Source organism: Macrotis lagotis, chromosome X (genome assembly GCF_037893015.1).
Source record: "Macrotis lagotis isolate mMagLag1 chromosome X, bilby.v1.9.chrom.fasta, whole genome shotgun sequence".
NCBI lineage: Eukaryota > Metazoa > Chordata > Mammalia > Peramelemorphia > Peramelidae > Macrotis > Macrotis lagotis.
The window spans coordinates 151406407-151432829 of NC_133666.1; the positions used below are offsets into that span (position 1 = coordinate 151406407).

General features: G+C 33.6%; 1 protein-coding gene across 1 annotated transcript in view; it reads left to right on the forward strand.

Moving 5' to 3' along the window:
- Positions 1-26423, forward strand: part of LOC141501012 (aldehyde dehydrogenase 1A1-like) — a 60313-nt gene that overhangs the window by 22004 nt on the left and 11886 nt on the right. The window contains exons 3-10 of the mRNA XM_074204653.1: positions 1540-1680; positions 3693-3822; positions 6312-6373; positions 8762-8890; positions 10717-10830; positions 14305-14407; positions 17334-17518; positions 23000-23164. Of these exons, the coding sequence (XP_074060754.1) occupies positions 1540-1680; positions 3693-3822; positions 6312-6373; positions 8762-8890; positions 10717-10830; positions 14305-14407; positions 17334-17518; positions 23000-23164 (1029 nt within the window). The remainder of the gene's footprint in view (positions 1-1539; positions 1681-3692; positions 3823-6311; positions 6374-8761; positions 8891-10716; positions 10831-14304; positions 14408-17333; positions 17519-22999; positions 23165-26423) is intronic.

The following is a 26423-nucleotide window of genomic DNA, read 5'->3' on the forward strand; positions in this document are numbered from 1 at the left end:
ATAAAAATTCTTTTTTATTTTTATTTTTTAATTTTATTTGAGGCAATGGGGTTAAGTGACTTGCCCAAGGTCTCACAGCTGGGCACTTATTAAGTGTCTGCAGCTAGATTTGAACTCAGGTCCTCTTGACTCCAGGGCTGGTGCTCTATCTCCTGTGTCACCTAGCTGCCCCTGAATATAAATTCTTAAAGGAAAAAGCTAAATGAGTTACAGGAGGAAATAGTAAAATTTTACTCATGGAGAAATCTTTATTTTTACCCTCCTAGAATCAAATTAACCTAACCATGAAATAAGTTTTTTTAAAAAATAAGGTAATGAGATGAATAGAATTTAAAAGTTAAATATGATGGATGTCTGGGGGAAAATTGACTGAGAATAGAAAGGAGTTTTTTTTCTCAGTTGTATATAGTATTTTCAAAAAAAATTTACCATGTGTTAGAACATAAGAATATCAAAAAAATGCAGAAAGAAGCAGTATTAAATATACCCTTTTCTGATTATAATGAAATAAAAATTACCAAGGAATCATAGATTATAAATTAACTTTAAAATGAATAATTAAATTCTAAAGAATGAGTCAGTCAAAGAAAAAAAATCTTAAAAAGCAATTAATAATTTCAAAATCTGTGTGATGTGAAGTGTGCCATATCCTAGTGTCCTAAGAAACACTGGTGTTCCATATTATATAAAAATCAATTCTATAAAAAATGTCAGTACTAACAAGTTTTTCCTCAACATTGATGTTCCATATTATATGAAAATCAATTTTATAAAAACTGTCAGTACTAATAATGTTTTCCTCAACAGATTTTGAGTAAAGGATGATCAAAATATATGTCATGAAATGAGCACAGTATATGAAATCAAAAGACTCGGGTTCAAATCCCAGTTATCTCACTGTATGATATTGGCAAGATCCTTTTAATATCTCAGAACTTCCATATTCCTCCTTGATAAAATAAGTAAATTGGAATTTAATTAAAATCTTTAAGGTCATTTTAGATTTGCAGCATATTAACAGTTAGGGACTGTTATGTGTAGGAGCACTATAAACTAAACCTGTTGTCCTTGAGCACCAAAATCTTATCTTACTAAGTGCCATGGGAGTGGGAGTGGATTAGAGACTGGAAAGGTATTTAGGCACTGGTGTTCTTGATGCAGTACTTGTCTCCTTTGTCATCCTTCTCTCCTGCCCCTCCAATGCTTGCCTGGGGAAGATAGAGGAAGTCCAGAAGAAGGACTCAACAATTGACCCTAGAAGAGAAGCAAAATTTTTCATTTAAATATATCAGAATTGTTTTTTAAAAAAGTCATTTAACACAAAATCTATGACCCTATGATTTGGAATTACATCATTTTGAAAATGTGAAAATAGACTCAATGTTCCCTCTTTAGGAAATTTCCTCTAATGCTCTCTTATCAGAGTAATATTCCATACTTAACCATATGGATTCCACATTTAAATGTTGTTCTATGGCCAAATTAGATGAGAAAATGTCTTGAGTATTCTTCTAAACTTAGTTTTCTTTGACTTTCTAGGGGGATGTGGACAAAGCTGTGAAGGCAGCAAGGCAAGCTTTTCAGATTGGGTCCCCATGGAGGACAATGGATGCTTCAGAGAGAGGACGGCTTCTGAATAAACTGGCAGATTTAATGGAACGGGACCGTCTACTCTTGGCAGTAAGTATGCACTAGATGAAGCAAGGGATGGGTAGAGGCCTCAATTGTTCTCTTTATTGTGAGCTGGTTTTGTTTTCATTGATGATTTCATGTCCTAAAAAATCTTTTTGGCTTGTAAGGAATCCCTTTTGAGAATGTATTTTTCTTATGTCCTATAAATATTGAAGGAATTTTTACTGATAGATCCTTTTATAGGTAATTGTAGTAGTATTAATAAAAATCCAGTGTTTGTATGACAACTTTAAAGGATTATAAATCACTTTATCACATAATTAGAAAGAGTCTAGAAGAATATCTAGTCCAACCCTTCTACAACTTAGACAAAAATGTCATCTGGCTTTTGCTTGAAGACCTCTAACCCTTATTCCTAATGTGGTCTATTCTGTTCTTAGATAATTTTAATTTTCCTAAGGAAGATTTTCCTTACATCAAATCTAAAATTGTCTCATTTTAACTTCTGCCATTTATGCCTACCTTTATCTACCTGAGCAGAAGAGTAAGACAAATTCCTTTTCCATGGGATTTGCCTTCAAATACAACAAAAATTGAAATTTAATCTACTAAAACATTAAATATCAGAAATGCTACTTCCTTTGTCTACCAAATAGTAGATCAGAATCAAATGATATTTAAGATTTAAAAGACGAGAATAAGCTTGGATGTACCGGATACTGTGCTAAGTGCTTTTTTTTTTCTTTAATAATTATCTCATTTAATCCTCATGACTGACCTTTGAGGTTGATGCTACCCTATTCCTAGTTTACAGTTGAGGAAACTGAAACAGAGAGAAGTTAAGTGACTTGTCAAGGATCACACAAGTAATACCTAAAGCCAAATTTGAACTTAGGTTTGTTCAATTTCAAGACCAGCACTCTTATTTGCTGCATCTGATGTTGATCAATTGAAATAATCTATATGAAAGTAGCTTGTAAAGTGTTATGGTCTAAAGAAATATTATCAGCAGCTTCTTGAATCAGTTGCCACCAAGAACTGTGCCTGACACTTTACATGAAATAAATTTTGAAACTTATGAATATTCAGAAAACAAATTATTCATGCTCTGTCAGCCTTGCCTATTATATTCAAAGCACTGTGCTTATACAAGGGGAAGAGATACAGCAATATTATAATTAAGATATTGTCTCTTCCTCTATTGAGGTTACAATCTACTGAAAGTTGAGGGGGAGGGGAAGGAATATGAGTGTGTTTCTGTGTGTATCTATATATACATATATAATAATATATAATATTAGATATGTGTGTACATGGATATATGTTTTATGTATGCATATATAAAAATCTTCCTTATTGATAGACCTCATTATGTTATCATTCTGGTTAAGATATCTTAGTGCTTCCTATTAATCAACAGTTATCCTTGCCCAGGTTTTCAGGACCCTCCACAATGTGGCCCCATCACCACCTTGCCCCATTCTATGCATTCTCCTTTGAATCTGTAGGGAGTATAAGTCATCTGATAAGTACATTATAGTATAGCATTATAGCCGCCATTTCTCAGAAAATGAAATAAGCCCCTAAAACATTAAGCTTTCCTGTGATGATGTTTTATCCTTCATTCTCAAAAAAGACCATGACATCACGGAGGTGATGTCATGATAAGCATACGAATTGGATTTGAGTAAGTCACCAATCTCACTTTCTTCTCTAGAGCCATCTACTTTCTAGAGTAATCACAACAAATATATGAGAATTCCTCAGTAAGAGCAGCTCCTGAACTGCTAACTCCCGCTAACTAAAAGAAGGCAACTTATCTTGGAGATAGCACCTATTGCCTTAGGTGCATAGAGCTTAAGGAACACAACCAAAGTCACCCTGCTTGTAGGTATTAGAGGGTTAAGGTCTGTTCTTGACTCAAAGCCTAGGACTTCCACTCTGAACCCCCTCTGTGTTACTGTAGATTGTTGCCTAAAATTGTGTTAGTGTAATTCTTTTTTTACAATATCCAGACAAACCCTTGAAATTCAGTTTGGGACCTGATCTTTTTTTTTCAGACAATAGAATCAATGAATGCTGGAAAAATCTTTCCCGTTGCCTATATGATGGATTTGGTGTCTTCTATAAATGTTTTACGTTACTATGCAAGCTGGGCCGATAAGGTTCATGGTAAAACAATCCCAATTGGTAAGTAAATTTGAAGATCCCTTTTTTAAAAATTTCTATTAACACTTTGGTGCTAGAATTATATTTGTCATAAATCTCCTACACTTTCCTCCTTTCTCCTAGTCTTGTCTCCTTTGCTTCAATCTCTGATAAAGATACTTGGCATTTAAAGTCCTGAGTCCAACCTCTCTTTCCAATTACCTTAAATATCCCCTTTCTATACTATATGGCCTTCTCTATTACTCACACATCACACTCCATAGCCCCCTCCATGCCTTTTTAGTGGCTGTCTACTATTCTTATAATGCATTCCTTCTTATCTGTACCTCAAAAAGTCCCTTTATTCTTCCAAAAATTCAGTTCAAACTTCTGTATGGAGCCTTTCCTAATCTCTCCAATTTCTTATGCCTTCTCCTCCAAATTACTTTGTTTAAATTTTTAAAATTTAATATAATAATTAAATTAAAATTTAATAGTAATATTTACTATTTTAACTGATATATTTCTATATTATATTTTTCTATTTATTAGTTTTCTATTTATATTGCATATCTTTTTTATATGTACTTGTTGTCTTCCCCCTCCAAAATGTAAGCTCATTAAGCTTACATCATAAGAAGAGATTGTTTTGTTCTTCGTCCAAGATCCTAGGACAATTCTGACTCAAAATGATACTATATAACTATTTGTGGAATGATTGGTTGATCAATAATACAAATTTCAGCTGTTGAGATTTGTTATGCTTTAATACATGCTTTTGAAAAATTCAGCAAAATCATGTCATTAACAGGCTTAGGAATATTTTAATAAATATAAAATAAAATATGAAATATTTTATTAAAATATTTCTTAACATTTTATAATATTCATAAAATATTATATGATGTTATACATATATTTATTAAAATATAAAATATGGAATACAAATGTGTTAATTATTTTAAAAAGTCAAATTTAACATATACACATATGCCCATTTAATGGCCCAAACATTTCATAACTGATATTTAATGTTATGATGTTTTTTGTTTTCAATCTGCAATGATACTTGATATGCTTAGCTATCAAGTAGTAGCCGACATTCCTTACTCCCATAACACAGTCACAATCACAACCATACTTTATTCTGTTGCTTTGACCTCTCACTAAAAGATATTAATTCAAAAGACAAAAACCCAAGGCCTCATCTCAATTTGTAGAGAAGCAAAAGAATCTATCTTTTGTTTGTTTTTAGTTTGTTTTGTTTTTTTAACAGGATATGCTAAAATGACATGAAAGGATAAATAGTAAGAAATCTGAAAAACAAGAATTGTAGCTGAATTTATCTCAGCTAGCCAGCAGAGGAGAAACTGAAATGACATATTGATGTAAAAGTGGAGGATAGACCGAATTTGAGCATAAAGGTTGGGAGATCAGCTGATTGGTAGTCTGAAACCTTCTAAAGAGCAAATGAAGGAAAGTTCCTCAAGACATGCTCTGCTTCCAACATACAGAACTAACTTCACGCTCCAGTTTAATGAGCCTGGTAGTTGAAGATTTGATGGAAATTATCTTTAAGTTTCCCTAAGGATTTAAAATAACCTTAGCAACACTGAAACTATCTAAAATCTAATAAAGAAACCCAGCCAAGGTGAACCACACATATGAGATAGGGATTGGGCTGGTCAGAGGCAATGAAACAGAATGAGAATGACAAGAGAGTAAGGAAATGATGCTCTATAGACATGGAGCTCATTTGGAGGATCTAGTTTCTATTTTGATAATATGGCAGAAGGAATGAAATGTACAAATGGTTTGAAATGAATGAGTATTAATATTATAATAGTAAATAATACATTTATTTAAATAATTAATAATTGAACATTAAGATAAATTAAATTGAAATATATATTTTATATAATAATAATTTAATTTAAATTAATATTAAGCACCTAGTGTAAATAAGGTCATTATATTCTTGGAAAATACAAAAAGGAAATTTTAAAAATAGTTGGAAGGGCAAAATTGAATATTAAGCAGGGGAATGAAGTCAGATTTAAATCAGATGTCTTGGGGGGAGGAAAAAAAGATGGGGGGAATTTTGGGGAGTTTCTGTTTTTTTTATTTAGATCATTTAAGACAGAATATTTATGGAGGTTGTACCACTATTAAGGAACATTTAGCACAAATATTTTGTGCTAAAGTCCAGGATGGCATTTTATTGTATTCCCTGCCAACTCATCCCCTCCATAAACATGCCATTCCCTATAATTTTCCCATTTATTTTCTGGAGACCTTTGCTAAACTGTTTCAGAATGATTGAAAGAATGGATTACATCACTTTTTGTATCTTACCTATCTCTCTTGTTCTGACATGACTTGAGTGCATGGTTTGAGTAACATCAAATAACATTCAGTATTATAAAATCCTCTTTTTCATAAAAATAATTGGTTTGTTTGCTTCTGGCTATTCCAGAAAAATATTTGTTGGAAATACAATGTTTTGTTTTCTTTTTTTTTATTTGTCTTAGATGGAAATTTTTTCTCATATACAAGACATGAACCTGTTGGTGTTTGTGGCCAAATCATTCCTGTAAGTTGCTTCCACATATAAGACTTTGAAAACTCTCTTATTAAAGGGTGAACCAGTTTCCCTCTACTACCCAAAGGAGTGTTTAGAATTGTACTAAATATGTAAACTAAATACATAAGTGGTGAACTAAATACATGAACAGTAAGTCATATTGCACCTTATTTTACCTGTGGCTAAATATAAATGAGGGATCCTTGAACTCTTCTAGTCATTGGAATATTTTCTAAAATTGCAATATCCTTGAATCTAGCTTATCATTTTATAATCATAAGAATTTTAACTCTTAGCAGTACAAAGGTAGATTTATTATTTTTTAATATTTAACCTTTATTACATTACTATCCACAATGATTCAGTTTGCATTAGTTCTCTCAATATGGAATAAGGCAATAGGGATAGGGACTGGATCTGTGCTTTTATTGGCAAAGGAAATCTTTGGTATTGAACCACCCCCCCCAATGTAGTTCAGCTCCTTCACTATAGTCTAGCAGAGCTGATTAAGGTACTAATTTAAAATGTCCTCTAGCCCACACATTAGAAACAGACTTTATAGCTTTGAGGGTGGCTATCTTTCCACTAGAACTCTAACTCACTCTCTCTCTCGTGCTCTCTCTCTCTCTCTCTCTCTCTCTCTCTCTCTCTCTCTCTCTCTCTCTCTCTCTCTCTCTCTCTCTCTCTCTCATAGTTAATGGTTCTAGCCTTTCAAATCAAGGCAAGCCTGATTTGCTCACCATCTTTTTCAATTGCCGAGTGGTAAGCTCTAATAACAGAACAGTATCATCTTTGAGTTGTGAAAATCCTGAGAAGAGAAGAATCTTCAGTTATAATATAAATAAGAACTTCAGGTTGAGAGGATATTGGTGGGATGCTGATCAGAATCCCCAAGACAGTAAGATCAGAGATACGTTGATGTATATGCATGGACAAAGTACATTCATACCTCTACCATGCATATGTTTATCAAGTAGTGCCAGGAGTATTTTGGCATACTATCCATATAAGAAATTTAGATATAAGAAGACCAGAGCATAAGAATATTAGTAGGAGTAATAATAATAGTAATAATAATAATAATGATGATGATGATGATGATGATAACTAGTATTCCCAAATGTTTTATGGTTTGCTAAGCTCTTTGCAAATATCTTATTTTATCCTCACTACAACCTTGGGAAGTTGATATTTTTATTCCCATTTCAATGATGAAGAAATTGAGACAGATTATAGTTAACTGTCTTATTTAGGGTCATATGGATAAAAAGTGTGTGAGAACACATTTAAACTCAGGTTTTCCTGATTCCACAGTCAGCCTTTTTCATAGCTAATATTTATATAGCACTTTAAAGGTTTGCAAAATATTGTATATATCATCTCACGATTCAAATAATTTATCTCCTTATTTGTTATTTCATGATCCAACTGATATGTTATCTTATGATGTAAAAAAGGTAAATGGAAACATACTTTTCTTTTAACTCATTTAAGTAACAATCCGACCTTACTGAGATTTCTTTTAAAGTCAAAGGAATGTTATCTGGATGATTGAACATTTGCACTTTCCAATATTCGGGTGGATGGATGGATGGGTAGATGGATGGATGAATGGATGGATGGATGGTTGGATGGATGGATGGATGGATAGATAGATGAGAAAATAATTAGATGAATGAATTGATAAATAAATGTAAGTGTATATATCACATAAACTCTATTGAACTTTGTATCTCAAACTAGTTGATGTGCTAAGTAATTCCAGATACTTGATATCAAATATAACTTTAAAAATAATAACTAATAGTCCAGAAGACAAGAAATATTTCAGTGTTTAATCATTTTTTCTCCACATTGAGAATTTGGTTCCTGTTCCATGAACATGTTGCTCTTTGTGTCAGAGATGTCTATTCAATTAAAGGATCAAACCTGTCCTTACAGTTCTACCTCACACATGGTTGTTTTTTCCTAAAAGTACTTTAAAAATATATATGGGTTCCTATCAAAACTTTTAAAATCTGTAAGGTTACAAGTCAAACTGGTATAAATATGTGTGAGAAACCTGGTGATTATGACTTAAAATTGAGTTTATTGTTTTAATAATTCATAGATCCATATTTCAACAATGTGGGTTCTCCATTCTTTGATACCCAACATGATCTCACTATGTAGATAATCTTTTAATTTTTACTGGGGGAAAAATTTTTTTCAGTTGGTGGCCACTCCTCTGATTAGCCTCTCCAAACAGAACTATGTTAGTCTTCAGATAAGCTTTTTAGCTGAAGTAACCTGCTCAAGATTCACCAGATGCCAATATGAGGCACAGGATATGAGTTTAACAGATATGTAATTTCATCATTTATGAGTAAAAATTGATGTTCATCCATTACTTTACAGTGGAATTTTCCTTTGGTTATGCTTACTTGGAAAATTGGACCTGCCCTTTGCTGTGGAAATACTGTGGTTGTTAAACCAGCTGAACAGACCCCACTCACTGCTCTTTATGTAGCATCATTAATTAAAGAGGTAAGTTTGCTAACAATCTTCTATAGGAAAAATTGAAGTACTTAATTGAAGTACTTAATTGAAGTACTTAACTCATTAGCTAGCATTCTTTTTTAATTATATAAATATTTGTTTTCCAATTATTTACAATAATAGTTTATACCTATCATTTTTTGGTAAGGTTTTGAATTTTACACATTTTCCCCCACCCTCCCTTCCCTCCCCATTCCAGTCTGATAATCTTTACATGCTAGCAATCATTCTTGTATCATCTAAAGCCCTTAATTTTTACTACATGAAACAAACACTTCACCTATCTTTGAATTAATTAATGAGCTCTGTCCAAATGTGAGAGAACATGAAAATCATTAATGATGATTTCAGATAATCAAGATAAAAGTCACATCATGATGAAGCATTAGAAGAAGAACCAAAGAGCAATAGATGATAGCTAGTTAGATAGATGGATATAGATGGACAGACAGACAGACAAACAGAAGAAATGTATATATCTACCATTGAGTTATTTTCCTTTCTTGTGTGGTTATTGATATCTCTATCCTGTCCCCTTTGGGTAAAGAAAAGTGAAGAAACAGCAAATATTTTATCTTCAGAACTCAGTAAGGATTTTTTGGCAGGATGAATAAATGAATGTAATCATAGGTGGAGACACAATACTTTTACCCCTTTCCCTTCTTCCTTTATTTTAAGAAGCAGAAAATCATACCAGCCCTTGGTTAATCTGAATTTTTTATGTAAAGCTATTTCATTCCTCAAAAAGAGAACAGAACAGATAGTGAAAAATAAAGCAAAAGGATAAGAATATTCTACTTGATATAACTATCTTCTATAATTAGATTTTGAAAATATTATTTCTGTTACCAAATTCATATTTCCTTTACTGAGTTTGATGGTTCATGGTAAAAGTATATTCATCTACTGGGGTAACTAATAGGCTTGGTGTTCTACTGTAGAGTGAAATATCTAGGTTCTATTCTTATATCTATTTGGTATATCTCTTACAGATAAATATTTCATTACGTTAAAAGTGAACCAATGGGTAAAATTATAAATTCTCCAAATTAGATTTTTGCATAATAATATTAATCCCATATATGTGGAACGCTATGGCTTTCAAAGGACTTTTTTTTTAGGTTTTTGCAAGGCAAATGGGGTTAAGTGGCTTGCCCAAGGCCACACAGCTAGGTAATTATTAAGTGTATGAGATTGGATTTGAACCCAGGTACTACTGACTCCAGGACTGGTGCTTTATCTACTACACCACCTAGCCACCCCCAAAGGACTTTTACATGTATCTGCTCTAGCGAAATTGAAAATACCTATGATTGAATGTTCCATGGATTCTAAATGCTACCACAATTAAAATGGAAGCTATTTCTGAAGAATATAGCCTTCAAATAATAATGAATAAAACATATAAGGTGCAGCTAGGAGGAAACAATCATAGAGTTATTTTGAGATGATTCTTTTTCTTCCTTGGGAAGAACTAAAGAAAGGAAGCAAAGTGTCACAGAAGAGAGTTAGTTAGCAGGTTAGACATGAAACCAGGAAGACCTGATCTCAAATCCTGCCTCAGACACTTACAAGCTGTGTGACCCTGGGCAAGTCACTCGCTCTCTTGGTCTCTTTCCTCTGTAAAGCAGGAATAATAATAGCCAATAACTTGCAGAGTTGAGAATCTAGTGAGATAATATGTAAAGTTCTTTGTAAAATTTAAAGTGTTTTGTAAATGATAATGATAATGAGGTGATTATAAGCAAGGTGTTTTTTCTATTCACAGTAGTTTTAGGATTAATTAGGATTAACTTGTGCTGTCATTCCTTTAGGCAGGATTTCCACCAGGAGTAGTGAATATTGTGCCTGGTTATGGACCCACAGCAGGAGCAGCCATTTCTTCTCACATGGATGTTGATAAAGTGGCCTTCACAGGGTCTACAGAGGTAAGTCAAGTTATATATTAGGGCATTCCCAGTGTTAGTTTATGTAGCCCTTTGGGGGTCAAGCTCCATTTAAGTTACATTCTTCTGTTCTTATCTAATACTTTCGATTATAGTTTGGAAAAAAAGGAGCTGAGAGAGAGAGAGAGAGAGACAGAGACAGAGAGATAAATATTCAACTTAATTCAACAGACATTCATTTAATACCTTTTATTTTCAAGGTCTGAGAGAATGTAAGCTCCCTGAGGGCAAGGGTTTTCTCTCCTTTGATTGAATATATAGTATCTAGACAAAAGTTAACAGATATACATTTAATAAATGATACTTAATTAATTGATAGATAAAGACACCATTATTTCCCCCAGCCCCTACCAGACTGTCCTTCCTTACTTTGTATATAACATATATAATATATATTATATATATATATATATATATATCATAGATTAAAATAAGTTTGAATTCTATCTCACCAACTGATAGGGTAGAGAAGACCAAGGTGAGGTCTATATGTTGTTGTGGTTAAGACACACATATAGAGATTTATAAAAGCTGACAGTGTTTGCAAGGAAGACAAGGTCATGGTTGTGAAGAAGGTGCTTACACATAAGACTGTAATATGATAAATGAAATTGTGATAGTCATACAAATCAAGTCTTGCTGATTTTAAATGATTACTTTCTATTTGGGGTATTACTGAATGAAATCAATGCCAAATGATATGTCAGGTCTAATAAGGACTTAGATGCTTATTGTACTTGAGAAATTACAAAGTACTTTTCTTGCAAAAACCCTATGAAGAAAAGATCCTGAAGTTAGAAAATTTGGGATCAAGTCCAGGTTATTTCATTTACTGTACATTTTCTGTAAAATACAACCACTCAGTGTTTCAGGTTCTTCTTCTATATAATGAAAGAATAGGAGTACATTAACTTTAAAGGTCTGCCTATTCTAATAGGTTATAAGTTGGATAGCTCAAGTAAATGCAATACCCATCTATGTCCAATACAGTAAAGTGTTCATTTTGACAACTTTTAATTATAATAGTAATTCAGGTCTCCCATGCTCCTTTAAAATACCTTGTTTTGTAAGAGCTTTTGTTTCAAAGTTTTATGTTATTTACATAACAGTCAGACCCCTTAGATGCAAAAAATAATAATACCTGATATTTGGATAACACATGTAAAATCTACCTTCATCCTCACAAAAATCCTGTGAGTTAGCTATTATAGGATTTCCACCCCCCCCCCCTGTTTTACAGAGGAGAGGAGCTGAGGCTTCAAAGAGTTGAGTTATATTGTTACCTCAGATAATAGAATAATAGACAAAGAGCAACTAACACAACTGCATTTGAGGACTTCTAGTATTTAACCTGATTACACATCTGACTATCTAGAATGGAAATCACTAAGTGGCATAGTTTTTTGAATCACAAACATTAAGCCAACTTGTACTCTCACTGTTCCATTTACACTTCCAACAATTATTACCTAATCAATTTAATATCCCTGAGGATCAGAAATGTGCCATTAATTCTAGTTTAAATCATGTATGCCAAAATGTTATGAAATAGGAAAGTAAAATAGGAGTGATTGCTGCTTAGCAAGCACTGTTTACAAAAATAAATCCATTGAGGCCCTTTGAGAAGAGAAGGAAAAATGCAGTTTTAAAGAAATGAAGATTCTTAGAAATGCATGTATTGGACAGGAGAATTGGGATAGAAAATTTCAGATGAGCCCCATATCAGGTGAAGTCTGTTTTTATATTCACTTGAAACCAATTGAATTAAAACACTAAATTAACAGGTAATTAATAAAAACAAACAAAATAGATACACATATTTTGTTATCGCTTATGGCAGCAGTCAAGTTCCTTACTTTAATAGAACCATTATCTAATTATAATAGGTGGTTCCTCGATTTGTACTCATCACATCTCCTCTATAAACTCTCATTCTATATAATTTCTGTCTTCAGTGGTTACTGAAGTTAAACATGTGGTCAGATTAATTTGACAGGATTCTCATTCAGCTGTATGACATGAGTTGGCAACAGATATTTTTCATTCACTTTAGTTTTTCAGTTTTGCTGGACAACTGCTATAGAAAATTAAAACTAGGACTTCATTAACATCCATTGAATTTTTTTCCTGTCTGTTGAATTAAAATAGAAATGTGTTACTAAAATATACCCTTACAACATCAATTAACATTTAAAGAGTTTTCTGTTTTCTTATACCAAATTTAAATGTGGTAAATAAGTTGTTAAATATTAACCATTGTAATAGAAACTGTTTATGATTGTTATATATAACTGTTTTGTATATATATATATATATATATATATATATTGTTATAACTGTTATGACTGTGTAAATTTTGTGTAAATCTGCCAAAGTCTGAAAGAAACTCACTTTTTATATCTCAACTTTTCTGTTCTTGGCTTTTTATATCCAGTTATTTCTTTAAACCTCTCTCCATTGCCCACATCAACTTCCTCCTACCCTCTGGAGCTTTCTCCCTGACTCCTTCTCCATCCCTACCCTCTCCAGTCAATGGATTACTAGAAAACTACCTTTAGAAGAGCAGACTGTAATATTATCAAGTCTCCTTTGGTGCGGTTCCCTATCAGAAAGTTAGTTCCATTAAGAAAGGATTAGATTTCAAATCTGTTCACCAGTTAGTGCTATGCTAATATTGACTATGGATCTTTACATTGCCCTTCACACATTCTTCTGTGAAATATAAACATATTAGTTATCCTGGCAAGCTGCTATAAGCCCAGAGGCCTCCGTTCAAACAATGCAATGTTTTAATTGGTTGGGAAAGGGTAAAAAGTGTTAACTTAATGAGCTTCCTAATGAATTTCTTTGGTTGGGGGGGGTCATATATTTGGTTAATGCACATTCTACCTGGACCTTTCTTTGACATTTCCCAACCTCAGTGATTGGGCCTGCCTCCCAACTTTGCCCTATTACTTCAAATTGTGTTTGCTTTAATGTGAGAACTTTCTGAGTTAGGGCAGAGATGAATATTCTGTCTCCTCCCTCTTCTTTTGTTCATTGGACCTCTGTTCTCCCTTTCCTTTCCATGTCATTTTATTCCATTCAAGGCATCTTTCTTCCCAGATAAGAAATTTTTCTGTTACTCCTGATGAGTAGTCAACTTCATTTTTTTTCCTTCTTTTGCACAAGCAAAGATACTTAGCTGCAAAAAAAAAGCAGATCCAAATTCTTTTTTCTATTTTGCACCTTACTCTGCGTTAGTAAAAAGGAGATTGTGATAGTAAACCCAGAGAATAAAGGAGATGATAGACTCAAACCATTTTCAAGTTGAAAAAAAGATATTGGAAGACATTTTCCAACTGAGTAAATATAAAAGAATCAACAGTTTCAATGAAGAAGCATCATGAGATATTCAGGACTTTAGATCCAACTTCTGTGGATGGGAACCAACTTCCTCTTTATATTCTCTTTCAGGTTGGACAGCTAATTAAGGAAGCTGCTGGGAAGAGCAACCTGAAGAGAGTTTCCCTGGAGCTGGGGGGAAAGAGCCCTTGCATTGTATTTGCTGATGCCGACTGTTAGTATATTTAGTGTTTTTATGTTTCTTTTGCTTTCACTATGATTCAGAGAAATCTTTGATCAATAGTCTACAATGAGTTAAATTATTTCTACTTAGATCACTGGGATTAGCCTTTTTTTTTCAATTTAATCAACATTTCCCCTCCTTAGCTCTTCTCTGTGCAAAGAACTTTCATGATTTGATGCTGAGAACACAAAAGACAAAAATCAAAATGTTTCTCCCTTCAAGAGGATTGCATTCTACTTGAGTCTCTATAAAGATAAAACAAACAAAAAACATACATTCTTTATTTATGGAAAATAATCAACTAAACCAAACTAAAAAGGAGTGAGTTATATATTCTTTCTACCACCCTGAGAGAAGCTCATTTTTTAAAAGAATTCTCCCCTAAAATTAATTCAGTAGTATTTTAAGAAGGTGAAAAGATTTCATTAATTTAAAGAAAACAGTATTTAGGTTGTTAAAATGATGATGATGATGATGATGATGATGATGATGATGAAAACAATGACAACAATAACAGTCAGAATTTATTTAACACTTTAAGGTTTGAAAAATGATTTACATATATTATTTCATTTGATTGTCATAAAAACCCTTGGAGGTAGGTGCTATTAGCTCCATTTTATGCTTGAGGAAACCGAGTTTATGTGACATGTCCAGGGTCATATAGCTAGTAAATGTCAGAGGAAAGATTAAAACTGAGATTACTTGACTTTAGATTTAGTATTCTTTCCACTATGCCATATAATGTCCTTTCAGTTATGAAAGGATAATATGAGCAATCTCATCAACCAAACATCTATTAAATAAAAGCATTATTCTTTGAGCCAGGGAAAAAAGTGGACCTTGGCAGTATGCAAAGGTTAAAAAAATACACAAAATTTCCAAACAAACTGCCAAACTATATTTTTAAAAAAGACACTATTGTCTTCTAGTATAGAATTAATGATAAAAAATACAACTTTTTAATTTGCATGCAAATGTCTCAACAATACATGAGAAGCCTTTTCAGAATGTGGACCTACTTTTTAAAATAATAATATATTTCCCTAATTACATGTAAAAACAGTGTTAGAAGGAAGGAAGGACGGCAGAGAGAGAGAGACAGAGAGACAGAGACAGAGACAGAGACAAAGAGAAAGAGAGATTTTGCCCAACTCTATGCCAATAAATTTGATAATCTAAGTGAAATGGATGAATATTTACAAAAACATAAGTTGCCCAGGTTAAATGAAGAGATTAAATACCTAAACAACCCTATCTCAGAAAAAGAAATTCAACAAGCCATCATTGAACTCCCTAAGAAAAAATTTCCAGGGCCTGATGGATTCACAAGAGAATTCTACCAAAAATTTAAGGAACAATTGGTTCCAATTCTATATGAACTCTTTGGAAAAATAGGGAAAGATGGAACTCTGCCTAACTCTTTCTATGAAACCAATATGGTGCTGTTACCTAAACCAGGAAGAGTTAAAACAGAGAAAGAAAATTACAGACCTATTTCCCTAATGAATATAGATGCAAAAATCTTAAGTAAAATCTTAGCAAAATGATTACAACAAGTTATCGCTAGGATAATACATTAATTTAGGAAAAAACAGATATCTTATTGTCTGATCTTGTTACCTTTTAGACCTCTTTAAGGATATGATTTCTCTCTCATCACACCCAATTTGGATCAAGGTACAACATGGAAACAAAGTAAAGACTGACAGATTGCTTTCCATAGGGGGGGTGGGGGGAGGGAAGTAAGATGGGGGGGGATTGTAAAACTCAAATAATATCTATAATAAAAATAAATTTAAAGAGAGAGAGAGAGAGAGAGAGAGAGAGAGAGAGAGAGAGAGAGAGAGAAGGAAGGCAGAAAGAAAGGAAGAAAGAAAGGAAGGGAGGAAGGGAAATGTATTTTGCCAAAAGCAATGTAGCCTGATCTCTTCCTTCAATGCAATTCTAGATCTAACTTATTGCCCATCCAAAGTGATTGCTGAAATTATACATGTGGTCAAATTTATTTCTTAGGATACTTATCCAGCTGTGTGACATAACATGAGTATTTTTCATCCATTTTAGCTTTCTGGTATTTCTGGACAATTACTTTAGAAAACAAAAAGCAGGACTTGATTAATATCCATTCATTTTTTGTCTGTATCACAGCCCACCAGTTCTTTCTCTGGAGTCAGTACTTTTCATCATGATCCTTTGTATTGTCTTGGATCATTGTATTATTGAGAATAGCTAAGTCATTCATAGTAGTTCATCATATATTGCTATTATTATGTACAATGATTTCCTAGTTCTGCTTAATTCACTTCTGAAAATATTCTGATTGTCATTTCTTGCAATACAATTATTTCCCATTACAATCTTATACCACAACTTGTTCAGTCATTTCTCAACTGATGGAAACCCTTCAATTTCCAATTCTTGAAAAAAAGCTGATATAAATATCCTTGTATAAGTAGATCCTCTCTGGCATTTTTTAAATCTCTTTGAGATACATTCTTAGTCATAGTATTGCTGAGTCAAAGGGTATACACGGTTATAAAGCCCTTTGAACTTTTTGAAGCATTGTGAAAGTTTCTTTCTGGGGATAAAAAGATTCATCAAAAGTGAAAAAGGAAATTTTAGATTCCACTCCAGTTGTTTCTTTTACTGTTGCCAGAGAGCAATTACTCGAGCCTTTTCAAAATGATATTATGATTCTATTGAGCACTGGAGATTTGTATAGTTATTTCAAGCTTTTTTCCACCATCCGGTTTTAATACATTCTCCAAAACGTTCAGTGACAATGAGATACAAAAGGAAACATAGACTATCTAAATTTTAAGGGTTAAGAGACACTTTCTTTTCTCTTGGAAAAAAAAATCATTTTTTGGAAATGTATTCTTTTTGACTAACCTGGACGATGTTTCATTTTCAGTGAATAATGCTGTGGAATTCGCGCACCATGGTGTGTTCTTTCACCAGGGCCAGTGTTGCACTGCTGCATCAAGGCTTTTTGTCGAAGAGCCTATTTACAATGAGTTTGTTCAGAGGAGTGTAGAGCGTGCCAAAAAATACACACTGGGGAATCCTCTCAGTCCAGGAGTACAGCAAGGCCCTCAGGTTGGTAAATAAAGGAAGACACACAAAGAAAACAAAAAGCAATAGACAGAAGTAATATTTATCTTGATTTCCTTTCTCTGAATTCAGAATGAAATGATGATGATGAAGCTCATCTTGATTGTTTTCCTGGCAAGACTGGAACAGATTGGAATGATGTTCACAGTCAGGATTTCCCAGTTTGGGGAAGGAAACAAAACTGCCTCTTCTCCTGTTGTTTAAGCCTAATGACTGAAATTAAACAAGGGAACAAATTTAGAATTAAGACTCTAAGAAGGGGAGGCTAGGTGATGCAGTGGATAAAGCACCAGCCCTGGAGTCAGGAGTACCTGGGTTCAAATCCGACCTCAGACACTTAATAATTACCTAGCCGTGTGGCCTTGGGCAAGCCACACAACCCCATTTGCCTTGTCAAAAAAACTTTAAAAAAACCCAGTTCCTTGAGTGTAAGAACCATCTTTTGTTTTTCTTAATATTTTTAATGCTTAGCATAGCATCTGGAATAAAAGAGGACCTCCATAAATAATGATTGACTGACCTTTTTTCCTCCTTCAGTCACTCTGATTAGTTGGCTCTATCCATCATCCATTGAGGATGATTATACTGAAGCATTTCTGTTCTTCACATGAAATGGGTTTATACCTCTCTGTTAAAAGTTTCTAATTAATATAGTAAGTAAAGTTTATAAACAACTTTTTTTTGGCTTGCCCAAGGCCACACGGCTAGGTAATTATTAAGTGTCTGAGGTCGGATTTGAACCCAGGTACTCCTGACTCCAGGGTCAGTGCTCTATTCACTGTGCCACCTAGCTGCCCCCAACAACTTTCAAAGTAGTAAGAACAGGAAATAAGATTGCCAAGGGGCAAGCCAACCCAAAAATCAAAGGAGCATAATTAACAAATTGGATCATACAACTATCACCTCCTAGTAATAGTGCTGAATCTAAGAAGTCATCTAGGCTTTTTTTTTCAGGGTCTTTTGATCCTATTATGTAAATCTCAGATAAGTTCCTGTCTTATGCAAGAAGACCAACAGAGCACTAAATTGTACTGATGACTTTGAGATGATGTGGATATATTAATAATAAATTGTTAATAAATATGTTAATAATAAAGCCCAAGGGAGCATGAATAAGATTTAATTTGTTTCCATAAAAGTTACTATAAAAATGAGAACTCAAAATCCTGTCCCAAACATGCCCCAATTCTCTTCCATTTTCATTTGGGCACAAGCTGCCAAGTGTTCCAAATACCAATCCATAGTTACATGAATCACTCTCTGTAGTTCTTCCCCTCCCCATTCCCTTCCCCATAACACTTGCCTTCTCCCACTACCCTATGCCTGTCCCCACATTGTCTGCTCTATAAATGACTTTTGCCACTTGTCTCTGTACTTTTGGTGCCATTTTGCTTTCACTCTATTCTTTATTAAAATAAGCAAACAGCCTCGCTTCTGGCTGCCATCATGGTCTTTCCCAGTCAGCCAGGTAGCCTGTTCCATTTCATAATTCCATAAATTAATTCGCAATTCACTTCTTATTTTGGCTACCAAAGCTAACTCCTTCCTCCAAAAGGTACTTTTCTCTTTTCTAATTAATTCAATCGTGGTAGCCATACTCTTTTATTTCACACTTTTTATTTCTCAGACTTACTTTTCTTCTGCTTCAAAAATCAGTCTACTTTCCCTTTATCACATATTTAACTATTTCATTTAACCCGGATTTCTTGAATCCAGGGCCATCTCCAGTCATCCTGATTCATATCTGGCCACTAGACCCAGATGACTCAGGAGGAAAAAGGGAGGCTGGTGACCTAGCATAGAATCCCAGTTTCAAATCCAATTCACTTGCTTGTCATGATGTGATCTATAGCAATAATTTGTTTTAAAATGTTAATGCACTCTCAATGTTTGTGTACCCTTGAAAATTCACTTAACTTCTCAGCCTTCCAGAAGTTATTATTAGTCATATGCTTGGGAATGAGAAATATAAAAAATGAAATTTAAAAGAAATATAAAATAGGAAGGGAAGGGAATAAGTACTTATATATCACCTATCATATGGCAGGCACTGTGCTAAGTCTAACGCCTTCATTTTTACTTATTAGAAGTCTGAGTACTTTAATCAAGAGATGAGATTTGAATTTAGGTCTTTTGACTCTAAATCTAGTTTTCTCTACTTCCTAATCTCAAGAAACTCTAGGAATGTTTAGCTCAGAAAAGAGAGAGATCAATGTGGCTGTGATTTTGAGAACAAAATGGGCTGATTCTTCATGACCCCATTTGGGTTTTCTTGGCAGTGATGTTGGAATGGTTTGCCATTTCCTTCCCTAACTTACTTTGACAGAGGAACTGAGGCAAATGGGATTGATTTTCCCAGTCAATGACCAGTATCTGAGGCCAGATTTGAACTCATGAATTTGAATTCAATCTGACTCCACTCTACTGTGTCATCTAGTTACACTTAGGCTGTGATAATTCTATTCAAATATTCTAAGATCATTTGAGCTGAGCCTTTAAATTTGGGTGTATCTATATCTATCTATCTATATATATCTATATAGATAGATAGATAGATAGATAGATATATCATATATGTATGAGAGATTCTTCCAGACAAGAGAAATATTACAGATATAACCAAAAAAATGGCAAATGAATTCTTATATTTAAGGGTCAGTAAAGAGACAAAGAGGAGCAGAGGGTGTACATATGGGAGGTGGTAAGAAATAATATTATGTAGATAGGTCAAGATCAAGAATAGATTTGTTGGGGCAGGTAAGTAGCATAGTATATAGAGCACTGGCCCTGGAGTCAGGAGTACCTGAGTTCCAATCCGGACTCAGACACTTAATAATTACCTAGTTATATGGCCTTGGGCAAGCCACTTAATCCCATTGTCCTGTAAAAAACTAAAACAAAAAGAATAGATTTGTTAAATATGGACAAAGTTTCAATATGATGAAGATTTGCAAGCATCTTTTTTTCAGGATGGGTTAGAGAGAAGAAAATCTAATGTTAGAGGGATCATAAAGAGGATATTGTAAACCAGTAAGAGTGGAAAGGAAGAGACATTTTTAGAAGATAATAATATGAAATGAGTAAGGAGAAGGGGAAAAGTCAAAGATATCACAAATTTTTTCAGTTTATAAACTTAAAAGAATGATGATATTAATGCAAGAAATTAGGAAGGAGAGCCAGTCTAGGGAATGGAAGAAGAGAAAGATGATATTAGTTTAGAAAAGGGTGTTGAATCTGATTCCCATCTTCTGCCCCTTTGGTACCTGCATGATCTTGAGTCTGTCATTTAAACTCAGTTTCCTCATCTACAAAATCAGCACATAAGACTGTAATTATCTTCATTTGTCATAAAATCATAGATTCAGAACAAGAAAAGATCTTAAAATTCACGGGTATAGCCCCAAATGAGGAAATTGAGGCCATAGAACGTAAATAACCAACCCAGAGTCACAGAGGTGTAGATGGTTACCCCCAATTCCTAGATGAACTCTCAGGTTCTATCAAGCTCTAAATCTATGATCATATTATCCAGCTCATTACTTGTATAGTGAAAAGTGGGAAATATGAGACTTAAGAGAACAGCAGAACTTGATGTGTTAATTTGTATATCATTATCAAGTGGTTGTCAGAAGAGAGTGTTTCCAGACCTACAGGTGTGAGAATTCTTATTCTAGCCAACCTCATGAAGGCAGACTAGTCTGGAAGGAGAGGAGGGGAGTACAAAAGAGATGGGGAGTGATCCACAAGTGTCCTACTCTGGAAAGGTCACTGTGTAGTCTTTGGCATACCTGTACCCTAATAGAGTGAGATGAACTATACACTGAAAACCTGTTTGTACAGTAAGATTCATGAAAAAATAAATATTTAAATATTTCTTATTAGGTTGCAGTGAAGAAAATAGAGTAGAGAGTGTTTTCATTTTAAATTTGTAACCCCAGTGCTTAGTATATAAAAGAGAGGGAATAGGGGACTAAACCTGGAATTTCATTTGTATAAAGTAAAGATGTCAAACTCTCAGCCAGCAGGCCACAAACTTGAAATACTACCAACAGTGGCCAGAACCAGATGAAAATGTAATTGGGAAATGTCTAACAATATAAATAAAAATATAACACGATATGGATAAGATTAATTTGTGGTTTTCTAAGTCAGCATAAAGCTTACAGTCAATATAAACTTTTTATTTGAGTTTGATGGCACTAGAGATTTTTGGGGTGAGGAAATCCTTATCAGTGGAGATCAGCACCTTCTATGTAATTTAGTCTTTAGGAAAGTTGTCTTAGAGCACTGATATTTTAAACTGTACACAGATCTTCTAGACTTTAATGCAAGCTGTCTGTTATGTCATATTGCCATTTAGTGACACATAATAAGTGTTTCTTAATGAAAAGATTGAATCTCATTTATTTAATATATTTAAGAACACCTTTCTAATAGCAGTTCAATGAAATAGGCAGTGAAAATATTGTCATCATATTTTAAGGATGAAGAGAATGAGACTCAGTGGTTGAGTAAAATATCTTATCGTCTCATAGTCCTGTTTCTCCTACACCATACTTTATTTTATTTTCTCACCTTCTTTCATAAACAATGAATAACTGGGAAATTTTAAAACTATTATTGTTTTGGTAATTTTTTTCTTTTCATAATAATAAATGTTGAAATACTTAAGAAAATTATTTTTATTTGGGATAACCTCTATGGCACAAAAAATAATATCAAGAGATAGTTACCATGAGAGAATGTTATGCAATAATTGTGTTTGTATTAAGTTGACCATTTCCAAATAATTGGCCTGAAAACACTAATCTTCCCAGTCAAAGCCACCATTTTAATTCTCTTGATGAGTTTTGCCATAAGCTTTATTGATTTCAGGGGAAAGGATAAACTCTTTGAGAACAAATCTCCTAAATTATAGACTCAGTTCTAGATGATTCTAATTTTTTTTAACTAAGAAAAAGTAAACCAATATTAATTGGATTTTTTCTTAATTTTAAAGTATACTAAAATGGATTCATGTTTTAATTATAATTGAATGAAATTATATTATTTCACTTCTCCAAAGCTTTTAGTACAGCATGGTTTAGAGTTTGTCACAATTATATGAAAACATTCTATAATAATTGAAAATCAAACTGGTAAAGTTGGTTAGAGATGAATTTCTTTTTCTCTTTATTTTAACCATGTCAGAGATTCATTTAAATTAGCTAGCCATAAGATTCTTCAATACAAACATTTTTAGTAATAATAATAATAATAATCTTAACTTATATTGATGAAATACCTTAACGTTTACGAATAATAGAGTTTTTAACAAAACAACCAACTTTCTGGTGAGGGAAGCTGTTTAAATATGACATTTGCAACATATAACTATTTTGTTAAACACAAGTTCAAAGAATAATTTTCACTCTAAGTTTTGTTTTTCTTTCCTCTGTTATCCCTTCCCCTCATATTTTCATATAGATTGATAAAGAACAGTACAATAAAATACTTGACCTCATTGAGAGTGGGATGAAGCAAGGAGCCAAACTGGAATGTGGAGGAGGACCCTGGGGAGAGAAAGGTTACTTCATCCAACCCACAGTTTTCTCCAATGTTACTGATGAGATGCGCATTGCTAAAGAAGAGGTAAAGGACTTGGTCACATTCTGTTCTTTAAGTTTTTTGTTGTTTGTTTTTTTTTTTTGCCTTCACACTTGTACACAGTGTCCATTTTCATGGCACAATTGGTTGACTAACTTTGCCAGTAGAATCTAATCTTTTCCTCTCTTTTACCTTAACTGACTTGCCTTATTTATTGATAGAATTGTAACTGTAGCCATTTAGGTTAGGGAACATTAAGCACTCCCCAATCATCTGGCAGTAATTACTAAATATCATATGGCAGTTCTAAACTATATTATACCCAGGTTATATTGCAGATTACTAAACCATCCAGAACAAATTGTTTATTGTAACATATCTGGAGAGATGAAGACTTAATAGCTTCTACTAATATTCCCATCACCCTGACTGAAGAAGGCTTCACTTCTATTCAACTCAAATTTTGGCTTCCCTTTCCATCTAATTCCCTTATCCCATCAAATAACAATAGTGATGATAATTGCTAAAATTTAAATTAACACTCTAAAAATTACAGAGAACTATATAAAATATTTAACAGCAATGTAGAGTAGAGGTCATGTTTATATAGTTGGAGCAATAGAACTTGTGGGTGGCAAATCATTTTATTAATGGTGCTAATATATTACCAATTAAATGGGTCAGTGATATTCTGGAATGCTCTAGACAAATCAGTAGGATCACAGTGTGTATAATACTCCTTAATTCCAACTGGTTAACAATTAATGAGAGAGTGACTATTACAATGATAGGTAGACCATTCTAAAGAGGGGTTGGGGGATTTAACTTTGATTGTCATTTACTTCTAAATTGTCCAGCCTTGGGCAATCTAATCAAAGTATTCATCCCCACCTGTACCTATTTAGAAAACAATGATTTTCTCTACTTTAGATTAAATTCCTTGTAAGGTTGTGTAGGGGTCTAAACAAGATTTAGGAGAAAGTTAATTCAATCTCATTATCAGAAATGTCTTTCAAAGACTGAACCTTGAAATGAGGGCTTTAGGAAAAAGGAGGGAACTCTGGATCTCCCCAAATCATTGGTTATTAAGAAGCATTTCTCTCAGAACACACTAATTACATCTTACTCCCTAGCTTTCTCTTTTTCAGAACAAGAATATCTTATTTATATTTCTCTTTCTGACAAACCTAGTTTTTTTTTTTATTTCCTTAATTGTTGGATCAAACGCTTAGGGTCATAAACTCATAGACACAGAGTTGGAATGGACCCTGGAAGACTATAATACTTGAGGCCTTGAGAGAGTAAATGATTTACCCAAGATTATACAAATAGCCAGCTTTAGATGGAAGATGTGAACCCATCAAAGCCAACGAATGCTATGTACATTGAACTTCTCTGACCCCTCTCCAGTTTGTTAATGTCTTTGTATATGGCAAAAAACAAAAAAGAAGTCATCATAATTGAACCTAATAATTTCATTAAAAGATAATAAATTAGAAGTATAGCTGTTTCATCCCAGAATAGAGAATCTAATAGTAATGTCTTTCAGGGGGTAGAATGGAGGCTGTTCTGAATGGCTCTTGTGAGCCAGATGTTCAAACCTTTCACCTTTAAAAAACAACAAACCTTATTAAACCATGGTTTGATTTCTTGTTTTGTTAACTGACTAAACTTAAGAAAGTGATGAAGGAAATGTTAATAGTGCAGATCAAACCTAAAAGTGAATCACCATTTTCAGAAAGCCAGTTGTGATGTTCTGTGTCTTGTCCTCATAAAGTACAATTAACTAAAGAGAGTATTTGAACCTCTGAGCTCATTTTACCCTTACACAAAGCCATCATTGATATTATGGATAAGTGTCAGAAAGGCCTAGTTTTTAAATCTTGTTTATTATACTAACTAGCTATGTGGATGTATCAATCTGATTCAGCCAATTTCTTTTTTTTAAATTTTTTTTAAATTTTATTTTATTTAAGGCTATGGGGTTGCCCAAGGTCATGCAGCTAAGCAACAATTAAGTATGTGAGGCTGAATTTGAACTCAGATACTCCTGACTCCAGGACCAGTGCTCTATCCACTGTGCCACCTAACTGCCCCTCAGCCTATTTCTTAGCACTTATCTTCTAAGTCATAGGCTGGTAGTGGTCTCTGATATTGCTGGAGCAAATTCCCAACACTGGGAAAATCGCAGATCTTTTATATATCTGTGTTACCTCACTCACTGTGGTACTGCCCTTTTTATGGATAAAATAACTGAGGCTTAATAATGGCAAAGTGACTTGACCAAGGTAGCACAGCTGGTTGATGGAAGTTCCCCTTTTACCTGCAAAACTTCTATATTATCCCATCTGCTATTGATGCTCATTTTGTTTCCCTTTATAATACTCAAATTGCATTTCAATCATCTTCAACTCCAAGGGGCAGTGGCCATATAAGCATTCACTTCTCTTTCAGAGAGGAACTTTACGTCAAGAAAATAATTTATATGTCTTTCTTTTTTTTTTAGGTGTTTTCTTTTTATTTAAGGCAATGGGGTTGAATGACTTGCCCAGGTCACACAGCTAGGTAATTATTAAGTGTCTGAGGCTGAATTTGAGCTCAGGTCCTCCTGACTCCAGAAGCTGTGCCCTATCCACTGGGCCACCTAGCTGCCCCTCATCTGCCTTTGTTACAGAAATCTTATGTACCTGTGTACGATTGCTTCACTCTTTTCATAATGCTTCTTGACCAGACTTGAATTTAAATGGAAAGTTTGTAGCAGAAAATTAATACCCAAGAACATATCTTGCTCGTATTGTTTAGTGTTTAGTATTTTTTAACCTCTTGATACTTTTTAAATATCAGATATTACTAAATCAATTCCTTCCATTGACTCCCCCCCTTTATTTGATTTTATTTTAGTTTTTTTTTTTTTTTAGGTAAGCAATGGGGTTAAGTGACTTGCCCAAAGTCACGCAGTTATGTAATTATTAAATGTCTGAGGTCAGATTTGAACTCAAATCCTCCTGACTCCAGGGGCTATGCTCTATCCACTGCCACATAGTTGCCCCTTCCCCCTTTATTTTTAAATCAAAATTGACTGACAAAGTCATCAAGTATGAGAGCCTATGTAGTTTTACCTCTATAGCACCCTCTTCCCCTAACTAAGAAGAAAGTGGCCCCATTAAATATTTCCTGGATTCAAATATTTTACAGCTGCTGTCAGTTCTTGTTTAAAAGACTGGCCACTGAATTAGATAACTCAAGTATAGAAATTGTTTTTAAACTTGGAGGAGACATTTGATACAACTAAATACAATTCTTT